The following is a 24,084-nucleotide window of genomic DNA, read 5'->3' as shown; positions in this document are numbered from 1 at the left end:
ATATATCCTAATCCTGTACACAATCCTATGTATAAAGTACATCCATTTAGAGGAAAAGTGACTTTCCATTTATACATGGAAGTAAGCGAAATACTTCGCACTGGGAAAGCATGCTGTACCTCTTTTCATATCTTGTGACTGGTCATATACATGTAAAATCTTACTTCTTTAAAATCTATTCTTATTGGATATTCCTCGCACATCCATGACATATTGACGACTTTGCAAATCAATTGTTAAAAATTCAAAAGCTTTTCTTTTTGTAAAGCAATAATTTTAACAAAAAATATTATGTCCTAATATTTTATTCATTCATTCATCTTAAAACCCCAAGGCATCAGATTAAAATGAAATTGTACAACTTAATAGACTTTATTTTTGACCAATGTTGTGTAGTTTTATATAAGACATGCACAAACATCTACAGATTACTGTCTAGTCTATCAGACGGGAATAGAATCTATTTAAAGACAAAGGCCACAAAACTCTTCTACAACTGAATTTTTGTAAGGGATAGTTTTGTTTGTATATAATTTCATTTTTAAATTATAAATCTCATGATAAATAAGATGCAGGAGGAGGCATGCACAGGTAAATTTAAAAAAAAAGTCTATTATACACTGACTAGAACATTCCTGTGAATAAAATTTATATACTGTATCTATTAATAGTGCAAACAGTGCATGTAAAAAAAATGTACATCAATACTTTTCATACTTAAACAATTTAATTAAAAACAATAGTTTAAAGCTCTTAATTTGGAACAAAATACATTAATAATACCTCAAGGCAGTAGGACTTAAATGCTTTTAAAAATACAACATAATAATCTTCAATAACAGGACATAAACAAATAAATGCTATAATATTTTAACAAATTGTAACAGTTGTACAGTACACAAAATTTCTTTAACAAAATCATTATATTCCTACATAAGCATCTAAGAAAACAAAAATATACTTTACAAAGAAGAATCCTCATATTTTTTTCTTAAAACAGATGAATAAACTCTAGGGTACTTAGGTTTAATTTCAGTTATTGTGTCTACAAATAAATATATTTCAGCAAAGTGTGTTTTATTTCATAAGCTTCTATCTCTACTGTGAATCACCATAATGAATACAAAACTAACAATTTATATCAAGTTTCAAAAGAATCTGGAATAAATTCTTTAATTGATTTGTTGACAAATGGATCAATAAATAAATATGGAATGGCTGACAATTATTGTTTGAAAAATTAACAGAACTCCTCCACTTTATTGTCCATAGAAATTTCATCAAAGTTGGCATCAACCTGGTCAAGTAACCATGGCGACTCTTCTATCACCAAGGAGATGAGTCTGTCCAGATAGAACTTCTGTCTGCTGGCTTCCATCACTATGTCCTTCAGAGTCATCATAATCTGCTCCTATAAATAGAACAAAAGAGTCATTATCATCTGTTCCTAAAATACAATATAGAATAAACCACTGCTGTAGATTCAGCTTCTGTTCATCTATTAGATGTCAGTCTATGATATTTTACATATCTGATCACCCATCTCATTCAAGTTTTCCAAACACATTTTGCACATGTAATTTAAAAGATTTAAGAAAACATACGTAGATGTGATCTCCCATTTATAATATAAACTAGCCATAAACATGGAAGATATGTTTCTACAAAGCATCACTACTCAAACTACACTTCCCATAAAATTCTTTTTGCACATTTAAAACCATCACATAATCATTTTGATTTTTGACTAGTAAACTACATGTATCTAGCCAAATGTTTCTGTCACAAACCCACTGCCAATCATGTCATTTAAAAGTCAGGACTAATCATGATCTTGGTGTTAGTCATGTTACTATAGATTATATCATGCTGCTGAAAAGAAAGAAATAGCATATATATATTACTTCTTGGACAAACTAGAAGAGAATTTTTAAAGGATATTCACCAAGCACGGATCGTGCAGAAAATGACAACATATCTGGAATGATGTTACATATTTTTCTTATCAAAAAAATATATACATGTATATTATAACCCCATACCTAATAATTATTTGGTATTAGGGATTATTTTTATTTAATAAGAAATATATGTTAGTCAAGTGCCTGTGTCTATATACCAGGTCACATTTTACCCATATCAACTTAAAAAAATTAAATGACATCATCACTTTGGAGCACAATATTAACATAAACTCAAAGAATCAGAGATATCTTTAATTATTTGAGGCTGTCATAAAATCAATTAATGCACATAATAATTGAATTGATGCATGCATGCATCACTTCAATCTAAAATTGCTCTCATCACTTGAATTCATGTGCACATCTATTGGATTGATGAATATGTTCAACTAAACTCATTAACTGAATACTTCCTCTCTCTAAAGATCTTTGAATTGTTGAGCACATCAAACAAACTGAAATCTTCAATTAATCAAAGATATCTTCCAGTACATGTATCTGATTTTATGTTAATTTGGCACTTTATACATCACTGCTAATAGAATGGTCACACTGTTATCTCAATTACCTATCATTTTTTATGAGCTTTTCATTCTCTGAAACACATTCTAGATGAAATATTGTCACTTACTGTGTTGCCATGCTGTCTTGCAACAAACTCTCTGATTGGTCAAATGCTATCAGTTGAGTTTAATCATATCTTTTAAAAAATGAATTTTGATTGTATGATAGACCAAGGGTTTATGCAAAGTGAAGGGGATCAGAAACAATTGGCTAGCAGAGATAATGCACAAAAATTAAAAAAGTGTTCTAAATGCTAAGACGTGCTAGAAAAAAAAAACCAAGGTTTCCTTAAGTAGCTGCACTTCAAAGATTTAAAATCTTACTCTAACACTGGGTATACACACACACCAGTAATTCTCTTCTGATGGCTGAACAAAAGGAGACCAACAAAGGGATTAAACTTTTTCTTGTCAAATATATTACAACTGTTGGCTATCACAAAGATCCCTTCATGACAAAAACCAATAGCACAATATACAGGTATACATGTAAGTAGTTCCTGACTTCATCTACCTGCTCTAACATACCTTACTGGCTTCTTCCATATTCAAACTTTTCATGGTAATTCTATAATATTCTGTCTCTCCTTGTTTAATACTTTTCTCTGTAAATGGAATAGAGAGAACAAAAACAAAATCTCAAAAACTTAGAAGCATGAATTCATAAAACCAGTGGACTTGATGTTCTCAATATAAATGAAAGATAATATATTTATTATATATGCTTTGCAATTTTTCTTCATTATAATTTTCTAAATACAGGTACATGTAAACTTTGGTATCTCAACATCGAATATGTCAACAACCTGGGATCTGTTAACATTTGTCCATGGTCCCCGTGATAGTTCCTATATACATGTACCAGTAAATGATTCGCAAGAAAAGTTCAAGTAAAAAAAAAATTTTAAATTTGTTTTCATGAGTTTTCTTTCAGAAATGAAATAAAAAAATGTATTTGTTTGATTTTTTTCTTCTCTTCTGTGCCAGCTTTGTTTGGGTTTGATGTTTTGACAGCACATTTCATATCATGTTCTGACATAAAGCAAACATTACAATACATTATGCAGAACATCAAACATTCAGTAAATTTAGAAAAAAATTCACATGGAAAAAACACATTTTATCATTCAGAATTTTTTTAATTACCTCTTAAACATAGTTAACAAAGTGGAGAATTGCTGAAAATATTGAATCCATATCCTTGTACTATGTAACAAACTCATTTGATATCTCAGCACCCTGAATATCTCAACATTTTCCGGGAGTTCCGCTGATGTTGAGATACCGGAGTTTACCTGTACATGTAAATATGGTTAAAATGATGATCCCATCCACAAAAATCTTCTTTTTTTTTAAATTCATATTTAACAACCTAATTTATTCATCTTCTGTTGACATCTTTTTTTCATGATGTAACAGACACCTTGTACCTACCACTGCCTTGACCTCTTGACCTTGACCTCACTGCATTATCCCTCTCCTTAGACAGATCTTCAATCAGAGCCTTCTGGTCTTCCACCTCCTCCGTCAATCTGTCTATCACAATCTGTTGTTCCTTAAATTTGTTTTTGGCTTCTTCCAGTTCCATCTATACAAAACAGCAAGAACAGATAATGATCAGTAACAGAACCAAGCACCAGAAAGCAAAACATACTGTATAATTGAATGAATAGACAGGCTATGAAGTTAGTGAAAGGCAATCGGACAAAAATATTATTTGATAATCAGATTAATTGTAGATACATTTGAATTGATTAAAAAAAATAATCAAAATTTATTTATTGAGAAAATAAATTTGTATGTACTATGATTTTACCCTAAATCAAAAATGAAAAATTTCAAAAAATGTGTTGTGTATTCCATGAAACCTATGGTTTTATCTACCTATTATTGTTTTCTCTGTCTCGCACTAATCTTCAACAGCCATTTTTGTTTCATTTTTGTTAGGTTGTAGTAAAAAAGGGAAAGTTAGTTCGTACGATGATAAATTATCCCCCTTAACAATTTTTCATAATGAAAAAAAAAACAATTGTTTCATTTATTTTGAATGCTAACTGAAAGACTTTCAGTGAGAGTAGTGACAATCATTACATTACGTTATCATCAAGCATTTTTGCAAGAATAGTAGAATATTTTGGATAGCAATGATAGCAGTGAGGTCACTGATGAACAAAGGAAATTGAGTCCACATTTATACATTGTTCAAGAAAATTTTGATAAGTGAAAAAATTCTGAAGAGCTGTAATCTTTGCATGTGTAGATTCAGTGGATGTACTCAAAAAAGTCAATTTGATACTTTAGGCATTGTCCACAATAACTAAACAGACTAATGCCTTATGTAAAACTAATATTGAAGATTTCCCATCCTCCATGTTGAGTTATGAAGTGTTTTTGTACTGTAATTTTTCAATCTAATTGCATGAAGGAAATGAGATGAATTAGCAAGTTCAGTGCATAAGAAAAAAATTACATTAATTTTTGTCCTACTTGCCAGTTCACTATGTATCACCCTTAATTCAGTAATTCAGTACCATACACATGTATATGGCTGCCAAAAAGTGGATGCCATGCATGTTATGGAATACAGAAATGCAGAACAATTTTCTGTCATTCACACTCCTTTCTTGATTTAAATTTTATTATAAAATCACAGTCTTACCTTTAATGTTTCCCGTTCTTTAAATTTTTGGAGTTCAACTTTAGGAATGTCTTTTAACATTTGATCGATATCAACATCCTGGTCTCTAAAATCTGTCAAAAAAGTACGGAATTTCTGCCATTTGATATCTGAGGAATTCCCCAATGAAGGGCCATCATGCATGCTGTTCCTATAATGAGAAAGCCTAACTGTGAAGTGGTTGACATGATTATAATGTAAGGGTTACACAAACACATAGAAAGAATCCTCTCACCTTCTGGGTTCTGTTGGTTTACATGTGACTATCTGTATAACATTGTTAGTTTTCAGTATATCAGCTACAGTTGATGATTTGAGGGAAAAGCAACTACATCCATTTATCTCCAATATTCTGGGAAAAAATCATCTCGCTTTCAATTACAGTAAAACAATAGTTACATCAGTATTTATTGCTTAAAGAAATCATCATTTTTATATTACATGTGATGCAAAAACAATAAAAATATATGTAAAAAGAGTAGACATAAATGATTTTTTTTTCAATTAAGCATTCTACTTTCATTTTCCATGAATTTACTGCACATTGGATTTTCACGGATACCAAGAAATGAATTTAAATAAATTTATTTAGATTTTAGTGAAATCTACTGCAAAATCACCCATTTTTCGTGGGGTCAAATTTTCTTGGTTTGAGGGGTTTTGATTTCCTAGCTAAAGAAGAAACATCATACTATATATAGGATTTTAACATTTTGTGGGGGATATGAATCCTTGGGTTTCTTCATACCATGAAAAAAAATAACCTCCCATGAAAATAAGTGATTTCACAGTATCTCATTTTTCATCAATGGTATTCCAGTAAAACTTTTGCCCCTAGAGTTGTTTATACCTGTCCCCAGAGCTGATATCTGTCAATAGATTGGAACTGACATTGCTGATAACCCACCAACCATCTGGACTAGGCTCCAGGGTAATACCAAAAGTACCTCCCTTCTTCTGTAATGTGTAGCATGACACACACACATTCTCACTTCCTTCTAAAGCTTCATACCAGGAACTTAACGTCGATTTCTTCAAAATAAAATGAACATTAAACAAAAAGAATATTATTTTACCATTAAAAAAACCTTGGACTTTACTTTATTTATAACTCTAACACTAGGCACAGAACCCCTCCTCTGGTGTATTCAGGGGTCCATGTTTATTCACTTTTTGTATTCTAATTAAAAGAAGACTTTTTAGATTGATCACTGCATGTTACCTGTATGTTCACCTTTTTTACAAGAGTAAAGTTAGATCTGGACCTATCTTACAAAGGTACTAGTAAACTTCTTTTCAACAGAATTCAGCAAATGTGCAATGTTTATGAATTTTTAAGCAAAATGCAATATAGGTTCAAATCCTCTCAAAATAGATGGACAGGGTTAAGTGGTTTCAAAAATTCAAACCTTGAGTTTTTTCTTCTCAAAAAATCCTTTTTGTACTTCTCTTTGTTGTCTGAAATGAAAGTATATTTCACACATTGCTACATGTATACTTTCGAGCAAACTAGAGGTATTGTGAGCAAGCTTGTTAAAAATCCCCCCTTGCAATTTTCTTGAAGTGCCCATTTGCAATTTTATAAGTAAATATTTTATCATAGTGACTTGTGTATACAATAACTTTACATTCATTAGACAATTAAGCATATATTTACAACACCTGGCCCATTGGACCTATAAGTCACTTAAGCAATATATATCAATTACATGTGCAGGATTTTTCTGACCTCACACATGCACATCATCATTATATAAATGTGACCTTAAACTTGCCAAAATGACCTTGGTCATAAGTAATTTTTGGGTCAAATATAGACATTCCATGTTTTTTCCAAATTATGGACCTTACATGAATTTTACTTTTTTCTGCCTAAAAAATCATGTCTGCAGACCTAAGACAAAACATTAAAATCAATCTTACATGCACATATAAAGTCTTTCCTAGTTTTGATTTAATAAAAGATTAAACAATCATAGAAAAATAATTTAAATTAAGAATTTCAAGATAGAAAAAAAAAGTGAAAGTTTGAAATTAAAGGATGAATGAAAAATTCTGTCTGGAAATAATCCAAATTACATGGATATGCCCTACAAGAATTGGAATTATTCTCCAATTAGTATACTTATGACCACAATAATCAATAGTAAAATTAAGGATTCAATAGGACTGTCCCGAGTGATGGCTATTTTTAGCATGATGTTCATGTAACTTATATTTGAGATGCATAATTATTCTGGAGTAAAATCACTTAAAAGCACATCAAGGTCATATTGTAAGGTCACTGTATCATCCCACCTATGCACACCAATCTTTTGCTGTTGTTGTTGTTTTTATATATTTTTTTAGTAATCTACTTTATTATACTTGAAATTTGATTGAAAATTATTATTTATAAAAAAATTAATTTCTCATTTTAAAACAGGAATCCACAAAATAGAAAATACATTATGCCTACCATCATACCTCATTATTTCTAACTCAATAGGAGCAAGGAAATACTTCAAGATATCAGAGGATTCAAGATATCAAGGTTAAAATATGCAAAGAAAAGGGGTTTGGGACTTCCCACAACTTTGATAACATTCTAGACATTGATGTTCAGGATACCAAAACTTAACTTTATAGTTCACCATTAATTTAAGGTGTTTTTTTTTGTGATAATTTATGTTAAACTTATCAAAAATACCTGACATCTGTGCCTTTAGTTGAGGTTGATATTTTAGTTTTTATGTGACTGAGGACACTTGGAGTGTCTGATGAGGCTGACTTCTTCCTCTGTTTGGGTGTGGGTGAGGAGGCGGTTGACGACACTGAGGAGGAGGAGGATGAGGAGCTCTGGGAGGGGAGGAAGGTGACCGGTGCACTCTGTGACCTGTGAAATGTGTGATCATTAGCTATCTGTTTGGCCAGTCGGTACTTCTCTTTTTCAGTAGGTGTGGAGATTCGGGCAGGGTCATCCTCATCCAACTGCTCCAAGCGTAACAGTTCATACACATGGGACAGGAGTTCTTCCCTGTCTGATACACTGATATGCTCATACTTCTCTGTAACAGAAAAATAACACAGTAAAATGTCTTCTTTCAGATCAGCTTTGATGTAAATATATCATTCAACTGCAAACGTGTTTTTTTTTAAATTGTTACATAAATAATGTTATGGTATAAATATGGGGTACATTACAGTCATATTCTGCTTTATTGAAATATGCAAACAAAAGGTGATCTATATATAGTATCTCCCATGGTTTGTGGTTATCCAATGAGTTGTGTTTTTTATCCCGAGGCTTGGCAAAAGGATTAAAACACACAACTTTGATAAAGAAATATCTTAATTACCACAAACCATGGGAGATTCTTTTTATTACATATTAAACACATAGCTATTTCATGCTTTACACTGTTTTATATAATACAGTCAAACCTTGCTTTCTCAAACTTGATGGAACCAGGGAAATACTTTGAGATATCCGAGGATATCAGAAAAAAGATTTCTATACTATGGAATATATAGTAGTATATAAAAAATCAATAAATCAAAAAACTAATATTGTACAGGACAACAATAATGTAATTTTGCTTCAATCAAAGCTTTTAAATAGTTCTTCCATCGCAAAAATGAACATAAGAAGTTTATAAATGTTCTTTTTTCTGTCTGACATTGAAATAGTTAAGTACAATATTGCAACAAAAAATTTTCGACATCAAAATCACAGCTCATATTGCTTTAAAGGAGTAAACGTGATAATATTCATTACGACATAATTTATATTTTGTCTGTTGACTAAATGTTAAAAATTCATATGATGAACACTGATGAACACGGTATGATTATTAAATAAACTACCTAATTTCAGCTGTAAAATATTTACTTTTTACAAAAAATTCAGAATATTTATAGTGCCCTTGTAAGATTTCAGTATTTGACTATAACATGACAGCCTGTTTAAATACCTAGAAAAGCAAGCTCAAGGTCAGCCAAGTCTGCTCCAGTTACATGATGCCCTGGAAATCAAAAATAATAACCACAGTTCTTAAAAAAATTTCCACTTGTACATAAAAAAGCTGCTGCTTGCCAGATCTACTGTGTAATGCATCTAATACTTTGCTTTTGTTTTTTTTAAATCAAGAAATATATCTTTGTAATTGATCCACTGCATAATGTACACTGTTCTTAAGTTTAAAACTGATTCTTACTTTGAAAGAGGAAGATGAACTTGTTTAAATGTTTCTGTTCTAACCATTGGATGACATCTGAGGTACTCCAGGTCTTCAGCTATTATATTAGAAATTAATTAATTACATGTGTTACCAATTCCAAAACCTGAGTAAAAATATAGGACTAAGTACTGGAGTATTGCTGATAAAAAAAAATATAAAAATATAATGGCCAATCATCATTAAAACAAAAGTAAGGTAACTCAGATATAAACAACAATGAACACTTGATTTTGTACAACATTTTGCATAAACAGTAAAAGTAACTTGTAACAGTGTTCTCACCTGCCTCAGAATGGAGGGTTCTCTCTGAAGTGGCCGGGACGACATGTTACCTCTGCCTTCAAACAAAGAATGTGCAATGTTTAAATGAAATTCAAGAAAACGACTGGTATATCATATACCATTTATTTCAGAGATGAAAAATACAAACATCAAAAAATTAAATCTGAAATATTAATGTTTAAGAAAAGGAGAGGATATTGTTACATCAGACATTCCATTAATTTAAAAGACTGGACATTTAAGAAAGAAAAGGATGTTAGTACTTTTTTTGTGGAAATAAGCGTACAAAACAGTTCAAAACATAATTTATATGATCTGCAGAAATTTTATGTAGTGAGAAATTTGAATTCACTACATTTTCTTGAACAGAAGGAACTAATAAAAGCCAATGATTTTATAGCAACGCCTTTTACTTCACATTCATTCAACATTATGCATATCTGCATAAAATTATCCCTAACACAAAAAACTTGTCCCTTGCCAAGGGAGCAACTCTAATTTAATACAATGTACCCATTATTATTTCACTTTTAAATTCATAAGCCTAAAGTATATATTACTTCATAAAACAAGATATAAATTTAATTACTAGTATATATTTGCATTTTAAATTTAATATCTTAAGTGTATGGGGTACTCAAAATATTATGTTCAAAATCTATAAAACAGTTTGTAAAAGCTTTATTATTGCTTAAACACATACATGTGTATTTAACTAAAAATTTCCTTTGCTAGAGCGAATATTTAACACAAATTAATTATATTTCCCTATCAAAACAGACTTATTTATTCATTCTCTCCAAATCTATAAGTTAATATCTTTATTGAAATTCAATGCAAAAACATGAAAAAAAAAAAAACAAAAACAAAACCCCGATATAAATTTACTCAAACTTTACCATGTAACAAAAGGGTTGGGTGAAATCCCAACTTCCCAGGATTTTGGGTTTCCTAAGACCTTAAAGTTGTCAAGATGACCAAAGTTCATCATCTTGAAAAGTATTTTGTTCATGAATAATTTCAAGAAATTCATAACAATACCATAGAAGTTTTATTTACTAATTGACCAGGATTGAATATTATATAGTGTATATGTTGCACTATGACAGCTATGAAATAAACAACTCATCTACAATGCCTATTAATAATACTTTATTTGTCCTTGCAAATTTTGCTTATATGAGAACCTACAAATGGGATCAAAGAATATATTGTTAAATGCTTCATCAATGCATAATGAAATTGTTTTCAAATGCAAGCAAAAACAGTTTACTAAATAAAGCAGGATAACTTATGCTAAATATATGTTGAAAATTGTTGGTGTAATTAAAGCTATACATGACAGGTGCCCTTTGAATGAGTCTGTTCTCTAATACCACAGACTAGTTTGACACATATTCTGAATGATAATGGTATCTTGCTAACTACCTATATATACATCTGAATCATGACACATCACAGTGCTTAAGGAAATATGGAAATGAAAGGAGTCAAGAAAGATGTAAGGCAACAATATTCATGGCAATGTTAGTTTTAAAAGAAAAATAATGGAATGAAAAAAACAAACAAAGGTACAAATGAATTGGACATTCAAGTGAAAACAGATGAGTGAAATAAACAGATAAAACACACAAGTGTTAAAATCTTACCCTGAATAAACAATTATCTTAATTAAAATCCACCTAGAACAAAAAAAAATATTTGTAAAAGGACACATCTGTTATCAAGACTGGGGAATCACAACACGGCCTGTCTAATTTAATGTTATGCCTGAGGGTCAAGATTACAGCTCTTGCTCTCTGTCACACAGTAAAACACTGATCGCTGTAACATGTAAACACCATTGCCATTGCATCTAAACATTTCCTATCTTTGTCATTACCTTAAAGTCAAGAGGATCAAATATGAGATAAATTAGGCTAAGAAATATACTCATTTATATGAATTCTTACTTTGTAGAAAACTTATAAACTGGTAGGTAATTTCTTAATCTGTTGAACATCAAAATTAAAACTAGAAATCTTTGAAAGGCAAAATTAATTTTTTTTTTTTTTTTTTTTTGTGTGCATGTTGTTGCATATTTTTCAGTAAGTGTTATTAATACAAATGTATTACAATTCTAGACATAATAAAATTTTATTAATGCATCAAAAAATACATGTATGAACCACTAGTATCTTGACTATATTTCATTAATTTTACAAACCATCTAATGACAGTCCACCATGTTTCACAAACTGAATAACCTTGGTTTGTGATGATGACTGATTATATCACTAACATGTACATGTACATTTCACTTTACAAATATTAGACACTCGAAAAATAAGTACACGTACTAAAATATAATGGTTTACAAATTACCACACCCCAATGATGGTCACATCTTATTTTTAAATTCATGGATTCATTCTATATTTTGCTGTATATTTCTCAGTTACAAATTACAGGTACAAAAAATACTAATATACAAGATGGATGACCAAAAGTCAGAAACTTAAGATACAATATGTAAGCCATCACCAAAATAAACACTAGGGTTCATAAATCCTCTGCTCTCTCATATAAAATTTTGCTTAAACTCTTCTTATTTTCCAAAAGAAATGTATTTTATAAGTAAAATACAAATAAATATGGCATAGCTTGCAGGGCAAAAAAAGGTCAAAAGAGGCATTTCAACTTGACAAATTTATAAAGGAATAATAGACATTCAATTCTGTAAGAGTTATCTCTCTTATCAGAGTATCAATGAACCTCAAGATTTAAGAAAATAAACAGAAGATTTTCAGTGTGTATGTATCCCACTAACAAACTTTTCTAACCTAAACTTTCTCAAAACTGAATTTTTTTTTTTTTACTTTTACCATATAATTTAACCCCCCCCCCCTTTTTAAAACAAGAGGCCCATGGGCCACTACACTCACCTGAGTAACTTTGGCCTTGTTGTTTTTTCACCTGATTTCCCATCTTGTAGTACTTATTGTGGCCCAGCCCTACCCCCGGGGGTCATGATTTGAACAATTTAGAATCTACACTACCCCAAGATGCTTCCACATAAGTTTCAGCTTTTCTGGCCCAGTGGTTCTTGAAAAGAAGATTTTAAAGATTTTTTACTACATATCTCAATGTAAAACTTGGATTCCCTATTGTGGACCCACCTTAATCCTGGGGGTCATGATTTGAACAATTTAGAGTTTACACTACCCTAGCATGCTTCCACTTAAATTTAAACTTTTCTGGCCCAGTGGTTCTTGAGAAGAAGATTTTTTTAATGACCCAACCCTATTTTTGTCTTTTCTTTATTATCTCCCCTTGGAAGCTAAAAACCAGGTGAGCTAAAAAGGGGGGGATAATTAATCTTGCCTGTGCTCCAACATTTAAATCAGAAAAAAGTCAATAATTTACAAGGTTTTCCCTCTCAAAAAGATAAAATTTGTTATATATATATATTAGGAATGTCAACGAATATTCGAACATTCGAATATTCATTCTATAAGTTGATATTCGAATATAAATTCAAGATTCGAATATTCGGTGTTTTACAGATGTCGTAAAAAGAAATAGTGATTAATAAATTTTGATTAAATGAAAACCTTCTTAGAATGTCTAAAAGACGTGAAGAGTATACTTATCAAAATAAATTTAATTGATCCTTGAATGAGTGTCTGATAGAATTAGTCTGTAACTAATATTGTAAAGGGCTCAATTTCAGAACAAATGTGTAAATTACTTGATTTTCTTGGGTTGTACATAATCCTGAATTTTATATTCATTATCAGTAAATTAATTAATTACCTAGGAAAACTGTCTATAAAAAAAATATTCGTTTATATTTTAAAAATATTTTATCAAAGATTTTAATCATATCTCTTATTAGACTGATAATTGTAATTAATTACACGTATTGAAATCTAAACAGTATGTACGACTATCCTGCCTTTGGTAAGACGATTAGTTCCTCACTTTGAGCTACTATAAATTTATTAAATTATTAAATTTGTTAAAATCATATTTTTCTACATTTAAATCAATTATTTATTTCAAACATTGACAAATATCAAATGGAATTTCTTATTGTACATCTGCAAAAGCCTTCACACAATTTTACTCCAATATTAGAATGCCTACGCTAAACCTTTCATGAGAGTAGGATCACGCATATTTAAAATAAACCAGATTTTATTTATTTTATCTAATATTCGAACATATTCGAATACTTTCATTGAATATTCGAATATGAATTATTGACAAAATTGACATCCCTAATATATATATAACCAGAAACTTTTTCTCACAGACTGTTAAGTCAAATTCAGTTTGATGTTTAAGGCTGTTTTAACCCCTTTTTAATTTTATGTCCTTGGTTTCCTTTACTTCATAAACTAAAGCCATACCACAATGAATAAACTTCTTCTAAGCATATATCAGTGCTACCTGCTTATTTCCTAATTAAAAAAGACATTAAATTAAAATAAAATGATATTTAAAACACAGGTCTATTTGCATTTAATGTTCTAAAAAATATTACATGAAGACAAATACAAATTGCCTATTAACACATGTATCTATTACCCACAATGTCATACAAGTACACAGCCCCCACCTTATAATATTATAACCTAAACTCCTCTTACCTCTCCCTGGAGCATAAATTCCATGATCTGCCACTGATCTCTCATCTGATTTCAGCAGTTTATCTGTCATTTCTTGCTCTTGCTTCAGTGCTTGGAGAGAACTAGAGATCCTCTCCCCTTGTTGATCATTGATCTGCTGCAGGTGCTCCAACTCTGACCTCAGTCTGTCGGATGATTTCTCAAGCTTGTGTCTTCTAATGGACATTTGCTGCAAAATTTTAGAAATTTTTCGGTTGTTTAATTAAACAAATGATCTTTAATTTTATCAATTTTCAGATTTTCCCAACATTTGCATGAATTTATTTCCAAAGTAATGAATGGGCATTCAATCATAATTTGAGCAAGACAACAGTCAGTTTTCAGACTTATATTATTGGCAAAGATACTTTATTTTGTCTACATTTTGTTTGCATGTTTAGAGGAATAGATTTGGATTCTTAGATTTTGGAATATGTCAAGTATTGTTAAAAAAAGAAATATCAAAAACTACTTTGATTTGAACATTCTTTTTTTTCTGATTGTTCCCTTGTGAGTTATTTTTTTTGAAACATTCCAGAATCCTGATACCGGAAGTGGTTTTTTACTTTACAATTAAATTTTAACAAATCAAAACAAAATGGCATCCGAAACGAGCTTGGTGGAAATTCTACAGTAAGTGATGAAGTAATCAAAGTGTTCTTTTCCAAAATATACAATAAATTGCTATTATACACATGATGTTATACTGTTAAACCTTTATTATGTCTTTATACAGAACAAAAGAAACAATTTTCTGCTTTACATTGTATATTCAATTGTATCGTGATACACAGTTGCAGTGGCGGATCCAGAAGTCCACGTGGGGGGGTTTTGAGGGCCGAAGGGGGAGGGTATGGGAGGGGGTGTCCCCCTCCCATAGGTGGGGGTTCGGGGGGCCTCCCCCGAGAAATTTTCTTTAAAATGGCTCCAAATGGTGCATTTTCCAGCATTTTAGATTGAATTTGTTAGTTTTTGGCCACTTTTTTCCTAGTTGTTTTTCAAGACCAACCTACCCAAATTTTCAAGAAATTGAACAAAAAAATTAAAATTTTGGGATTATTTTCAACTTCCATGTTGACTTGAAAAATGAGAATTTTCTAAAGAAAAAATTAAATGTAAAATCTGATAAAATTAGAAATATCGCCATTTGCTATATAATATCCAATTTTCATTTTAAAATGCACGTCCAACACACTGTCGTATGTGAAACTTTGTCTACCAAAATACAACTGCATGATGTGCAGTTTTCCAACACTTAGAACATTCGAATTCTGTGTAGAAACCCTAATTACTCTTTTCAACTACTTTACTATACTGTTCATATAATTTGCAATATATACACATAATGATATTTCATATTGAAGAATAAATATAAATTATTTTTGAAAATATTTGGAATTATTGCTTATTCAAAGTGGGGGGGGGGGGGGTTAATTATAATTTCTAACATAAATTCACTCTTTAATTCGATCTATTTTTTATTTTACCCACTTACCTGCCCAATGTTTGGGGGGAAAAAAAGTCTTGAAAAACAATCAATAAAAAAGTGGCCAATTCTTGTTTTGACAGGACCTCTAATTTTTACGTGTTAGTTTTACCACAATTCTATACAAAGTTGTAACCGTTAGTTGGGTTTTATTCAACATCATTCAACTGTAATTAAAAAAAAATGCAGATCTTTTGCTTTTAAAAATTGCATTGTAACTTCCATCTACAAAAGGAATACTTTCAATGTGCTTTTTGGTACAGGTCACAACGTATTTCAACTAGTATATACGTCCCTGATGTATTAATTAATTTTTTTTCTATTAAATAATAATCACAGTTTATTCACGTAGTTCAATAAAGTAACATTCAATTATCGAAGAAAGAAGAAAATTCTCGAAACAATATTACTTTAGCCAAAACAAAACCGTAATAACTATGTGCAGTTTTGGTTAGTGTATGACGTTGCGTCATCACTAGCTGCACGGACTATCATGATCTCTGCATGTACAGTACTGTTGATTACCTGTACATTGTGTGCGCTCAAGCGGAAAGGGATTTCGCATGGTGACTGTATATTTCACCTCTTTGTGTAAAACAATGGGCTTGGATAGAGTCGCATTTATGCAATATATTGTTAAAATGACACTTGTAAAAAAAAAATTTGATCGGGCGGGGGGGTTTTCCCGAACCCCCCCCCCCCAAACCCCCCTGAATCCGCCACTGAGTTGTATCCTGTCATTGTATCATGATACATATCGTATCGTGACAATACCTGCGATACTCAAGCCTAGTACTTTGGGGGTTTTTTTTCAAAAAAATTATGCATTTCCCACTTTATAATCATTAGAGTCCCACCCCACCACAACTCCTTACCCTGGGGGCATGAAAATCACAATTTTGGAAGAGGCACCCTTGCTCATTATAACCATGCACCTAGTTTAACTACAAAGTATACAGGAGGAGAGAAGATTTTTGACGAATTTATGCATTTTTACTATATGATCATTAAAAGCCCCACCCTAACACCAGAACCCCTGACCCTGAGGCCATGGATTTCACAAGATTGGTAGAGGCCACAATGCACAACCATGTAGTAACAGTTCAACTGCTTGATGTCCAGGAGTAAAGAAGAATTTTTTTAAAGATTGCATAAAATTTACAATTTTTGTTCTCCTTCACTCATAGATGTTCTAAGCCAAAATTGTTCGAAATTGGTTCAGCAGTTCCAGAGAAGAAACTGAAAATGTTCAAATGTTAATGCACGATGGATCATGATGACGTACGACACCAGATGAAAACAGTTAACAATAGGTCATCTGAGTGACTCAGGTGACCTAAAAAATGAGACTTGGATTATTGATTTTAGAATATTGTCCCAGCTGTAATACATAGTGAATTATTCATATGAGGCATTGTATTTATTCTGATTTATATATCTGTATTAATTACTACAAGAATCATTTTACATACATCTGATTGCTAAGAATAAATATATTACCTTTAGGACCCTGAATGGCTCTGTTTTGGAGGTACCTTTGTCCATATTGGTCACCTTCCTCATAAGTCCAGTTTAAATCCAGAATCTCATATTCTAATACACATAATGTTAAAAAATATGTTGATGTATACATGATTAGAAATGCTAAAACTTGAGAAGCATATGAGAGAACATCTTTAATAAAGGTCCTGAAAGTCCCCAATAATACTACAGGTGTCCCCAGAGTAAATAGTTTCCTGATATCTCTGTTATTTATCATGATGTCCTGTCACTGCCCACTTACACTCTACCTAGCTGTCTTACTTCAAGATAATTCCATCTATAACCATGTGGCTGCATCAAGTATTCAAATACAATGTACATCTATCACACAATTGGTATTTGAATCTGTACAGTTCAAACTTGATTGAATCTTAATGAAATTCTCAAGTACACTATATTGAGAAATTGCTATTACAGTTATTTGTTGTTATTAATCATGTGGCACTGACACATTTGTAGCGACTGGACTCCTGAATAGATTCTCCTCCATGAATGCAGCAATTTAAAACACTGGGTGATTTTTTTCTATATATTTATTTTTTAATATAGATATCTTGAAGTTCAACTTCTTTGTGTGATTATATAAAATCTACATAACTCTAGTTCAAATATATTTTCTTGACATGATGTAGTCACTTATCAGACACTAAAATTTATAACCAAGATTCAGGATACTGTTTGTGCATTTGTACCTGTTGTATTTATCTTCTTTTTCAAAGACGACAAACTTCAAAACAAGAGGCCTATGGGCCACAAAACTCACCTGAGTGACTATGATCCTGTTGTTCTTCATAAGCATATTTTCCCCCTACTCCTACTAGTAAGAGCCTCAGTTAACGTCCCTAAGCTCCTTATATACCTCGGACTCTTACATCCAAAGGCCATTTTCTAACGAGCTCGTTCCACCTGAGATTTTGGGCGGAACATATAATGCATGAAATAAACTGTAAACAAGTAATTCTCAGGTACCTACGTGTTGCATGGGGTATAAAAGTCACAAGAAATCCTAAAATCCACTTTATTCAGTATGCATCATTGTTCATAAATCAAAATCGTCATTATTTCAATTTGACACCAGAATTACTTTCGATTTGACTTCATATTAATTTTGCGGATTGCTAGTCAGAAAACTAAAATTTCAATGATTTCATACGGAAAACTAGTTTCGTTTCGTTAGATATTCAGCATTCCATTCCAAACAGATGACTTGTTTTCATTTCTGCTTCGATTTTAAAAACAATGGATTTATCGCTAATAAGAGAGATTAACATTGTTTTATGTGTAAGTTTTATCGCAAATAGTGAATATTTTATTGTTTCGTGTCATTCATTAATGTTTAAAGCCTGAATTTTTAATTAAACAATTTATTTCCACTTGGGATTTAAGCGGCGAGAATTTTTACAATGGATGCTAGAGGTTACGTGGCGCCAAGTCAAAAGTATCTCGCTGTGAACCTCTAGCATGCTGGAGTAATTTCCCCCCATATTCTTATGTAAAACTTTGATCACATATTGTGGCCAAACTCTAATACATGGATCATGATTTAAACAAACTTGAATCTACACTACTTCGGAATGCTTCCATATAAATGGCTTTGCTGTTCTTTAAAAGATTTTTAAAGATTTTTCCTATACTTCTATGTTGACCTTTGATTGTCCATTGTGGCCCCATCCTACCCATGGGGTCATATCAGATTTGAACAAACTTGAATCCACACTACCTCAGAATGCTTAAATATAAATATAGTAAAACTCGTTTAGAGCGAACAAAGGATATAGCAAATTTACGGATATATATAACAAAGTATTTTGCAATCCCAGCAAAATTCTGAACAATTCCTCGTAAAATCTTACAGATATAACGAACTCAGATAAAGCGAATTTACGGTTATAGCAAACTGATTTTGTGTCCCCTAGAAATTGAAAATAATGAAATTTACATCTTTTATAGCCAATTTTTAAAGATCTAATTTTTTGTAATATTGAACTAATATTATTTTTTGTAAGTATTTATATTTGATACTCAAATCATCTGAAAATTTTTCAATGCCAAGGTAAATTTTGTTTTTTATACTTCCTTAAAGGTGCTTAGACACAGATTTGAAGTTAATATTTTCTCAAATTTTCTGTATGATATCACGACTTATATATTGCAATAGCATTTCACACGAAAATATAATTAAAAACTTATTTTATCTGGAAATTATTGGAACTACGAATTCCTGGACGCGTTTGATTAACACATCCTTGCACTTTCACAAATTTTATCTTTATCCTGAAATGAAAAACATTACATCTATAATCCAGAAAATTCAGAGTAGAAATGTGCGAAAGCAAACCCCCTCACTAATATCGTCAGCCCGTGCTCAGTGTTGTGTACAGAGTTTAACAAATTGAATACACCCGTGAAACGTAAACTGTTTTTGTAAACAGGGCACGAGCTCTGTTATTGTTAATGTTTATGATTCACCGGGTGTGTTCAATTGTTAAACTCTGCACACACCACTGAGTACGGACTGACAATACTGTGAGTGGGTTTAGCTTTCGAATATTTCTACTCTGAATTTTCTGGATTATAGTTTTAATATTTTTTCATTAATGCACAACAAAATTGCCACTTTTCTTAAGTATTAAAAATAATTTTGTGAAAGTGCAAGGATGTGTCAATCAAACGCGTTCAGAAATTTGAAGTTTCAATAACTACGAGATGAAATAAGATTTTTATTATATTTTAGTATGAAATGCTATAGCAACATATAAGTCATGAAATTATACAGAAAATTTGAGAAAATGTTAACTTCAAATCTGTGTCCAAGCACCTTTAAATATACAGTTGTTAGTAATACTTAGATGAAAAAATCTATATTGCAAATAAGCTATGTATACTTTTAAAAATTCGTTATATGGATATAACAAATTACGGATATAGCGAAGTAAATTCACGGGTCCCTAGAACTTCACTATAATCAAGTTTTACTGTATGTCTAACCATGGCTTGACTGTTCTTGAGAAGAAGATGGCTTGAATCCACACTATGTAATGAAGCTTTCATATAAGATTTACCTTTTCTGGTCAAAGGGTTCTTGAGAAGAAGATTTTTGAAAGATAACATTAAATTTTCATTAATTCTTAATAATCTCCCCTTGAAAGAGGACCTTTCATTTCAACAACTTGAATCCCCAACTTGAATTTACCCAAGAACACTTTGTGGCAAGTTTGATTGAAAATGGTCTAGTGGTTCTGGAGAAGAAGATGAAAATGTGAAAAGTTAACAACGACAATGCCCATGACAGACAAATTTGATCAGAAAAGCTCACTTGAGCCTTCAGCTCAGGTAAACTAAAAAGAAAGAGTATCTGAAGATGGAGAGAGCAATGAGAGTTCAAATGAAAGTTTTACTGAATTTTAATCAAAGTATTGCAATTATGCTGCCCCCTTTTTTGAAATACACAAAGAGCTTGCTCTTGCTGGAGTCATCAAACAACCGCATGAAATTATTTAGATCTAGTTAACAAACTACCAGTAAATAGGCTGAATAGTTATGCCAGTGTTTGAAACTCACCGAAAAATTAGCTAGACATGCAGGGCTGACTGCTAGTGAAAGTTGTCAGTCCTGCCAAAAATCTACTAGCCCGAGAAAATAATTGTCTTTTAAAACTTTGTTTTATGTGAATGGGGCCAGATAACCATATTAACTTCGATCCTGATTCTATAGGATGGCAAATTCTACCCCCTTTGCTTTTTACACTTTACTACTGATACTACAATCTCCTATGCAGAGTTGTCGTTCGTTCCTCTCTCAGACACCTCTGCGATGGGCTCACGTCAAGATTTTTAACATAACGTAAAAAACATGACATTCCAAGGTTTATTTCAAATTAAACTAATAGTTCTAGATATACTTTGTAAATATCTACATTAAAAGAGGAACATTAGTGCAGGCATTTAATTATAATGAATTTAAACAAACGCACTATTTCTCGTGCTTATCACTGTGATATACGCGAGCCAACGACAGAGGTGAATGTATGAGCCGATGGAAGAGAGTGCTGATACTATTGCTTGAATTGAGAGAGAGTTAACAAATATATGAATTTTAATTTATGGGAAATTTTAACGCACCCAGCTGGGCGTCCATACATGCAGATCAGTTCTCCCATGTCAAAATAATTTGTACGTCTCAGGCGGTTGGGCGCAAGGTTATTTCAAACACTGGTTATGCATAGCCATATCCATTATTCCAAAGATGAGTCATTCAAAAACAGAACAGGTGTTCCTTTTTAGGGGTCGGAGGAGGCTGTATTTTGCCCCATTCCCAATGTAAAAAGAATTTGTGTTTTTCCCAATATCATAAAAGACAATTCCCAAAAGAAAATCAAAACAAACAAATATGGTTAAAAAAAATGTCCAATCCAAGTAACATGTATATTAGAAATGGTGTTCAAAATAATCTAAAAGGTATGCTCCAAAAACTGATTGATTGAAGTCAATAATTACCTTGCAAATGAAAGGAAAAACTCATATTTGAATCAGGGATCTATATACTAACGGGATAGGCAGCTCTCGCAAGTCTCGCGATAGCTCGTAAGCTGCGGGATTTCGTTAGTCACTTTTAATTAAATATATTTCTTTTGCTATCAAATATTTCAGAATAAAATCTTAATTTATCTATCAAAAAGTTATTCAAGATTTGTTATTAGCACTGTTTTTATTCCTTATCTTAGTAGTAATTACGTTTATTTAAAAATCAGTACTTGCCCCCGATCGGCTGTATTTCAGAGAAATCGACGATTTTGGTAGTTGTTTACTTAATATCTAATTTATTTTATAATATGTGCTTTAAAATTTATTAAATATCCATTCTGATACACAAAAAGAACAGATTACATTAATCAGAAAGCAAGCTTTTAACTGGGAAAAAACGTAGTTTGAAAAACTTGCAGTGTTGTGTGTGCCGTTTCGGGTAAATAAACATGGCGCTGAAAGAGTTGCCTATCCCATAATATAGGTCCCTGTTTGAATATATCTAGAAAAACGTTAATATGATACGTTTCTCAATTTCAACCAAATGTTACTATTTTTCCCAAATGGAAAGACCCAGGCCCTTGATTTTAAGACCTAAAAACCACTGTGGAATCAATTTACATCCCAAATTTTAAATGTACAGAAGTACTCTTCCAATCATCATGATCATAGCACAGACACCTGAATTTTTATCAATCAGTCGCTCAATAAACCAAATATCGAAAAATTCTACCCCTTCTATATATAAATAGAGGGGGTAGAATTTTTCGATATTTGGTTTATTGAGCGACTGACTGATAAAAATTCAGGTGTCTGTGATCATAGACACCAAATTTGCAAATACCGTGTCAGACTACAGCACTGGATCCCACCCCTTTCTCTATATCTGAACGTTATAATTTACATATAGTGGTAGGATCTTTTTTGTCCAGTGCTGTACTTATAATTAAATTTTGTGATTGACTTTGAGATTGTAAATAAGATGTTTACTTTACCTTTCCATTTCATCATAATCATATTGACCAGTTCTGCTACATTTCATTCGATATATTTTGGTATCTCGAGCCCGATGTTTTTTATCACAACGATAGAATTAGTGGTTGGGATGCAATTTTTTATGACATATTGTGACTGTTTTGTCTGTGTGACTTGTCTTGCTTGCACATCATACAAAAAAGATTTTAAAAATTTAATTCATACAAGTTAGGGCCAAGGTTAAAGTTTCTTAAGGAGGTTGGATCCTGCTATCAAAAGTTTGTCAAGTATATTTATAGTACATTATCTACACACATAGCTTAATTAAAAAATCAATACAAAAATTGTGGTCAATACACTTCTTTTAGTGCTACGGTACATGATCCCTTTGCACTATAATTGCATCTTACACGAAGTTTTTCCTGCGATATTTCTTTTTGTCCAAATAAATCATGAGCCCAAATGTTATGGCATGTCAAACATTGCAATATTCGATCTTTTCCATTTGTATTGAAAAATTTTCATTCGTATTGAAAAATTTTCCATTTGTATTGTATAATTTTCCATTTGTATTATATAATTTGTATTTGAATTGTATAATTTTTCATTTGTATTGTACAATTTTTATTTGTGTTCTGTAATTTTCCATTTGTATAATATTGCATAATTTTCCATTTGTATTGCATAATTTTCCATTTGTATTGTATAATTTTCCATTTGTATTGTATAATTTCTCATTTGTATTGTATGTTTTTCCATTTGTTTTGTAAAATTATACAATACAAATGGAAATTTATTATATTATAGAATACAAATAAAAATTATACAAATTAAAATTATACAATACAAATTAAAAATTATACTAATGTTATATATTATACTATATGTTATAGCATCATCCCCCAGAAGATTTAGTAATTTTTCCTCCATGGGGAAAGGTTTGCTTTATATATTTGTTTCACATAGTAAACTTTCCCATGAACCATAACTGGTTTAGATTTTCTCAAAGGGCTCTTCAGCATATAATATTTTACTATAGCAGACCCTTTAACTATATACAGAATCATCCCCAGGGAAATATTTACTATATAGTCTATATATCCCAAGGGAAGTATAATACATTGTACTGTAAATCCCTTTTTATACATTATATAAGGCTCTTGTGTAATTTGACTATAACAAAAATCACAAACACTGCTG

At 31.3% G+C, this 24,084-nt stretch overlaps 1 protein-coding gene across 2 annotated transcripts; it reads right to left on the bottom strand.

Moving 5' to 3' along the window:
• Positions 1–816: 816 nt before the first annotated feature.
• LOC133206137 (uncharacterized) lies at positions 817–17,441 on the bottom strand. 2 transcript variants are annotated; one of them, XM_061342068.1, is made up of 13 exons: positions 17,345–17,441; positions 14,341–14,548; positions 9,707–9,762; positions 9,401–9,479; positions 9,158–9,208; positions 7,894–8,251; positions 6,614–6,662; positions 6,055–6,236; positions 5,440–5,556; positions 5,187–5,355; positions 3,962–4,115; positions 3,056–3,132; positions 817–1,411 (listed from the first exon to the last, which is right to left on the bottom strand). In XM_061342068.1, the coding sequence occupies exons 1-13, from the start codon at positions 17,405–17,407 to the stop codon at positions 1,241–1,243; spliced, it is 1,734 nt and encodes a 577-aa protein (XP_061198052.1). In that variant the 5' UTR covers positions 17,408–17,441; the 3' UTR covers positions 817–1,240. The 2 variants fall into 2 exon arrangements, with proteins under 2 accessions (XP_061198052.1, XP_061198053.1); XM_061342069.1 differs by lacking the exon at positions 17,345–17,441 and adding an exon at positions 11,356–11,388 and having other exon boundaries at positions 818–1,411; positions 14,341–14,395.
• Positions 17,442–24,084: the final 6,643 nt, after the last annotated feature.

Source organism: Saccostrea echinata, unplaced genomic scaffold, assembly GCF_033153115.1.
Source record: "Saccostrea echinata isolate AGI-Se365-2 ecotype Australia unplaced genomic scaffold, CSIRO_AGI_Sech_v1 ptg000054l, whole genome shotgun sequence".
Lineage (NCBI taxonomy): Eukaryota > Metazoa > Mollusca > Bivalvia > Ostreida > Ostreidae > Saccostrea > Saccostrea echinata.
Note: the sequence above shows the minus strand (reverse complement) of the source record. Positions and strands in the feature narration are given on the sequence as shown.

Bases quoted from the DNA above. Each gene is read 5' to 3' on its own strand.
- LOC133206137 (XM_061342068.1), bottom strand. From the start codon at position 17,407: ATGAGGAAGGTGACCAATATGGACAAAGGTACCTCCAAAACAGAGCCA. The intron at 5,356-5,439 runs GTGAGAGGATTC...TTCTCATTATAG, and splicing joins AAACCAACAGAACCCAGAAG to GAACAGCATGCATGATGGCC. The intron at 1,412-3,055 runs GTATGTTAGAGC...TTCTATTTATAG, and splicing joins ATATGGAAGAAGCCAGTAAG to GAGCAGATTATGATGACTCT.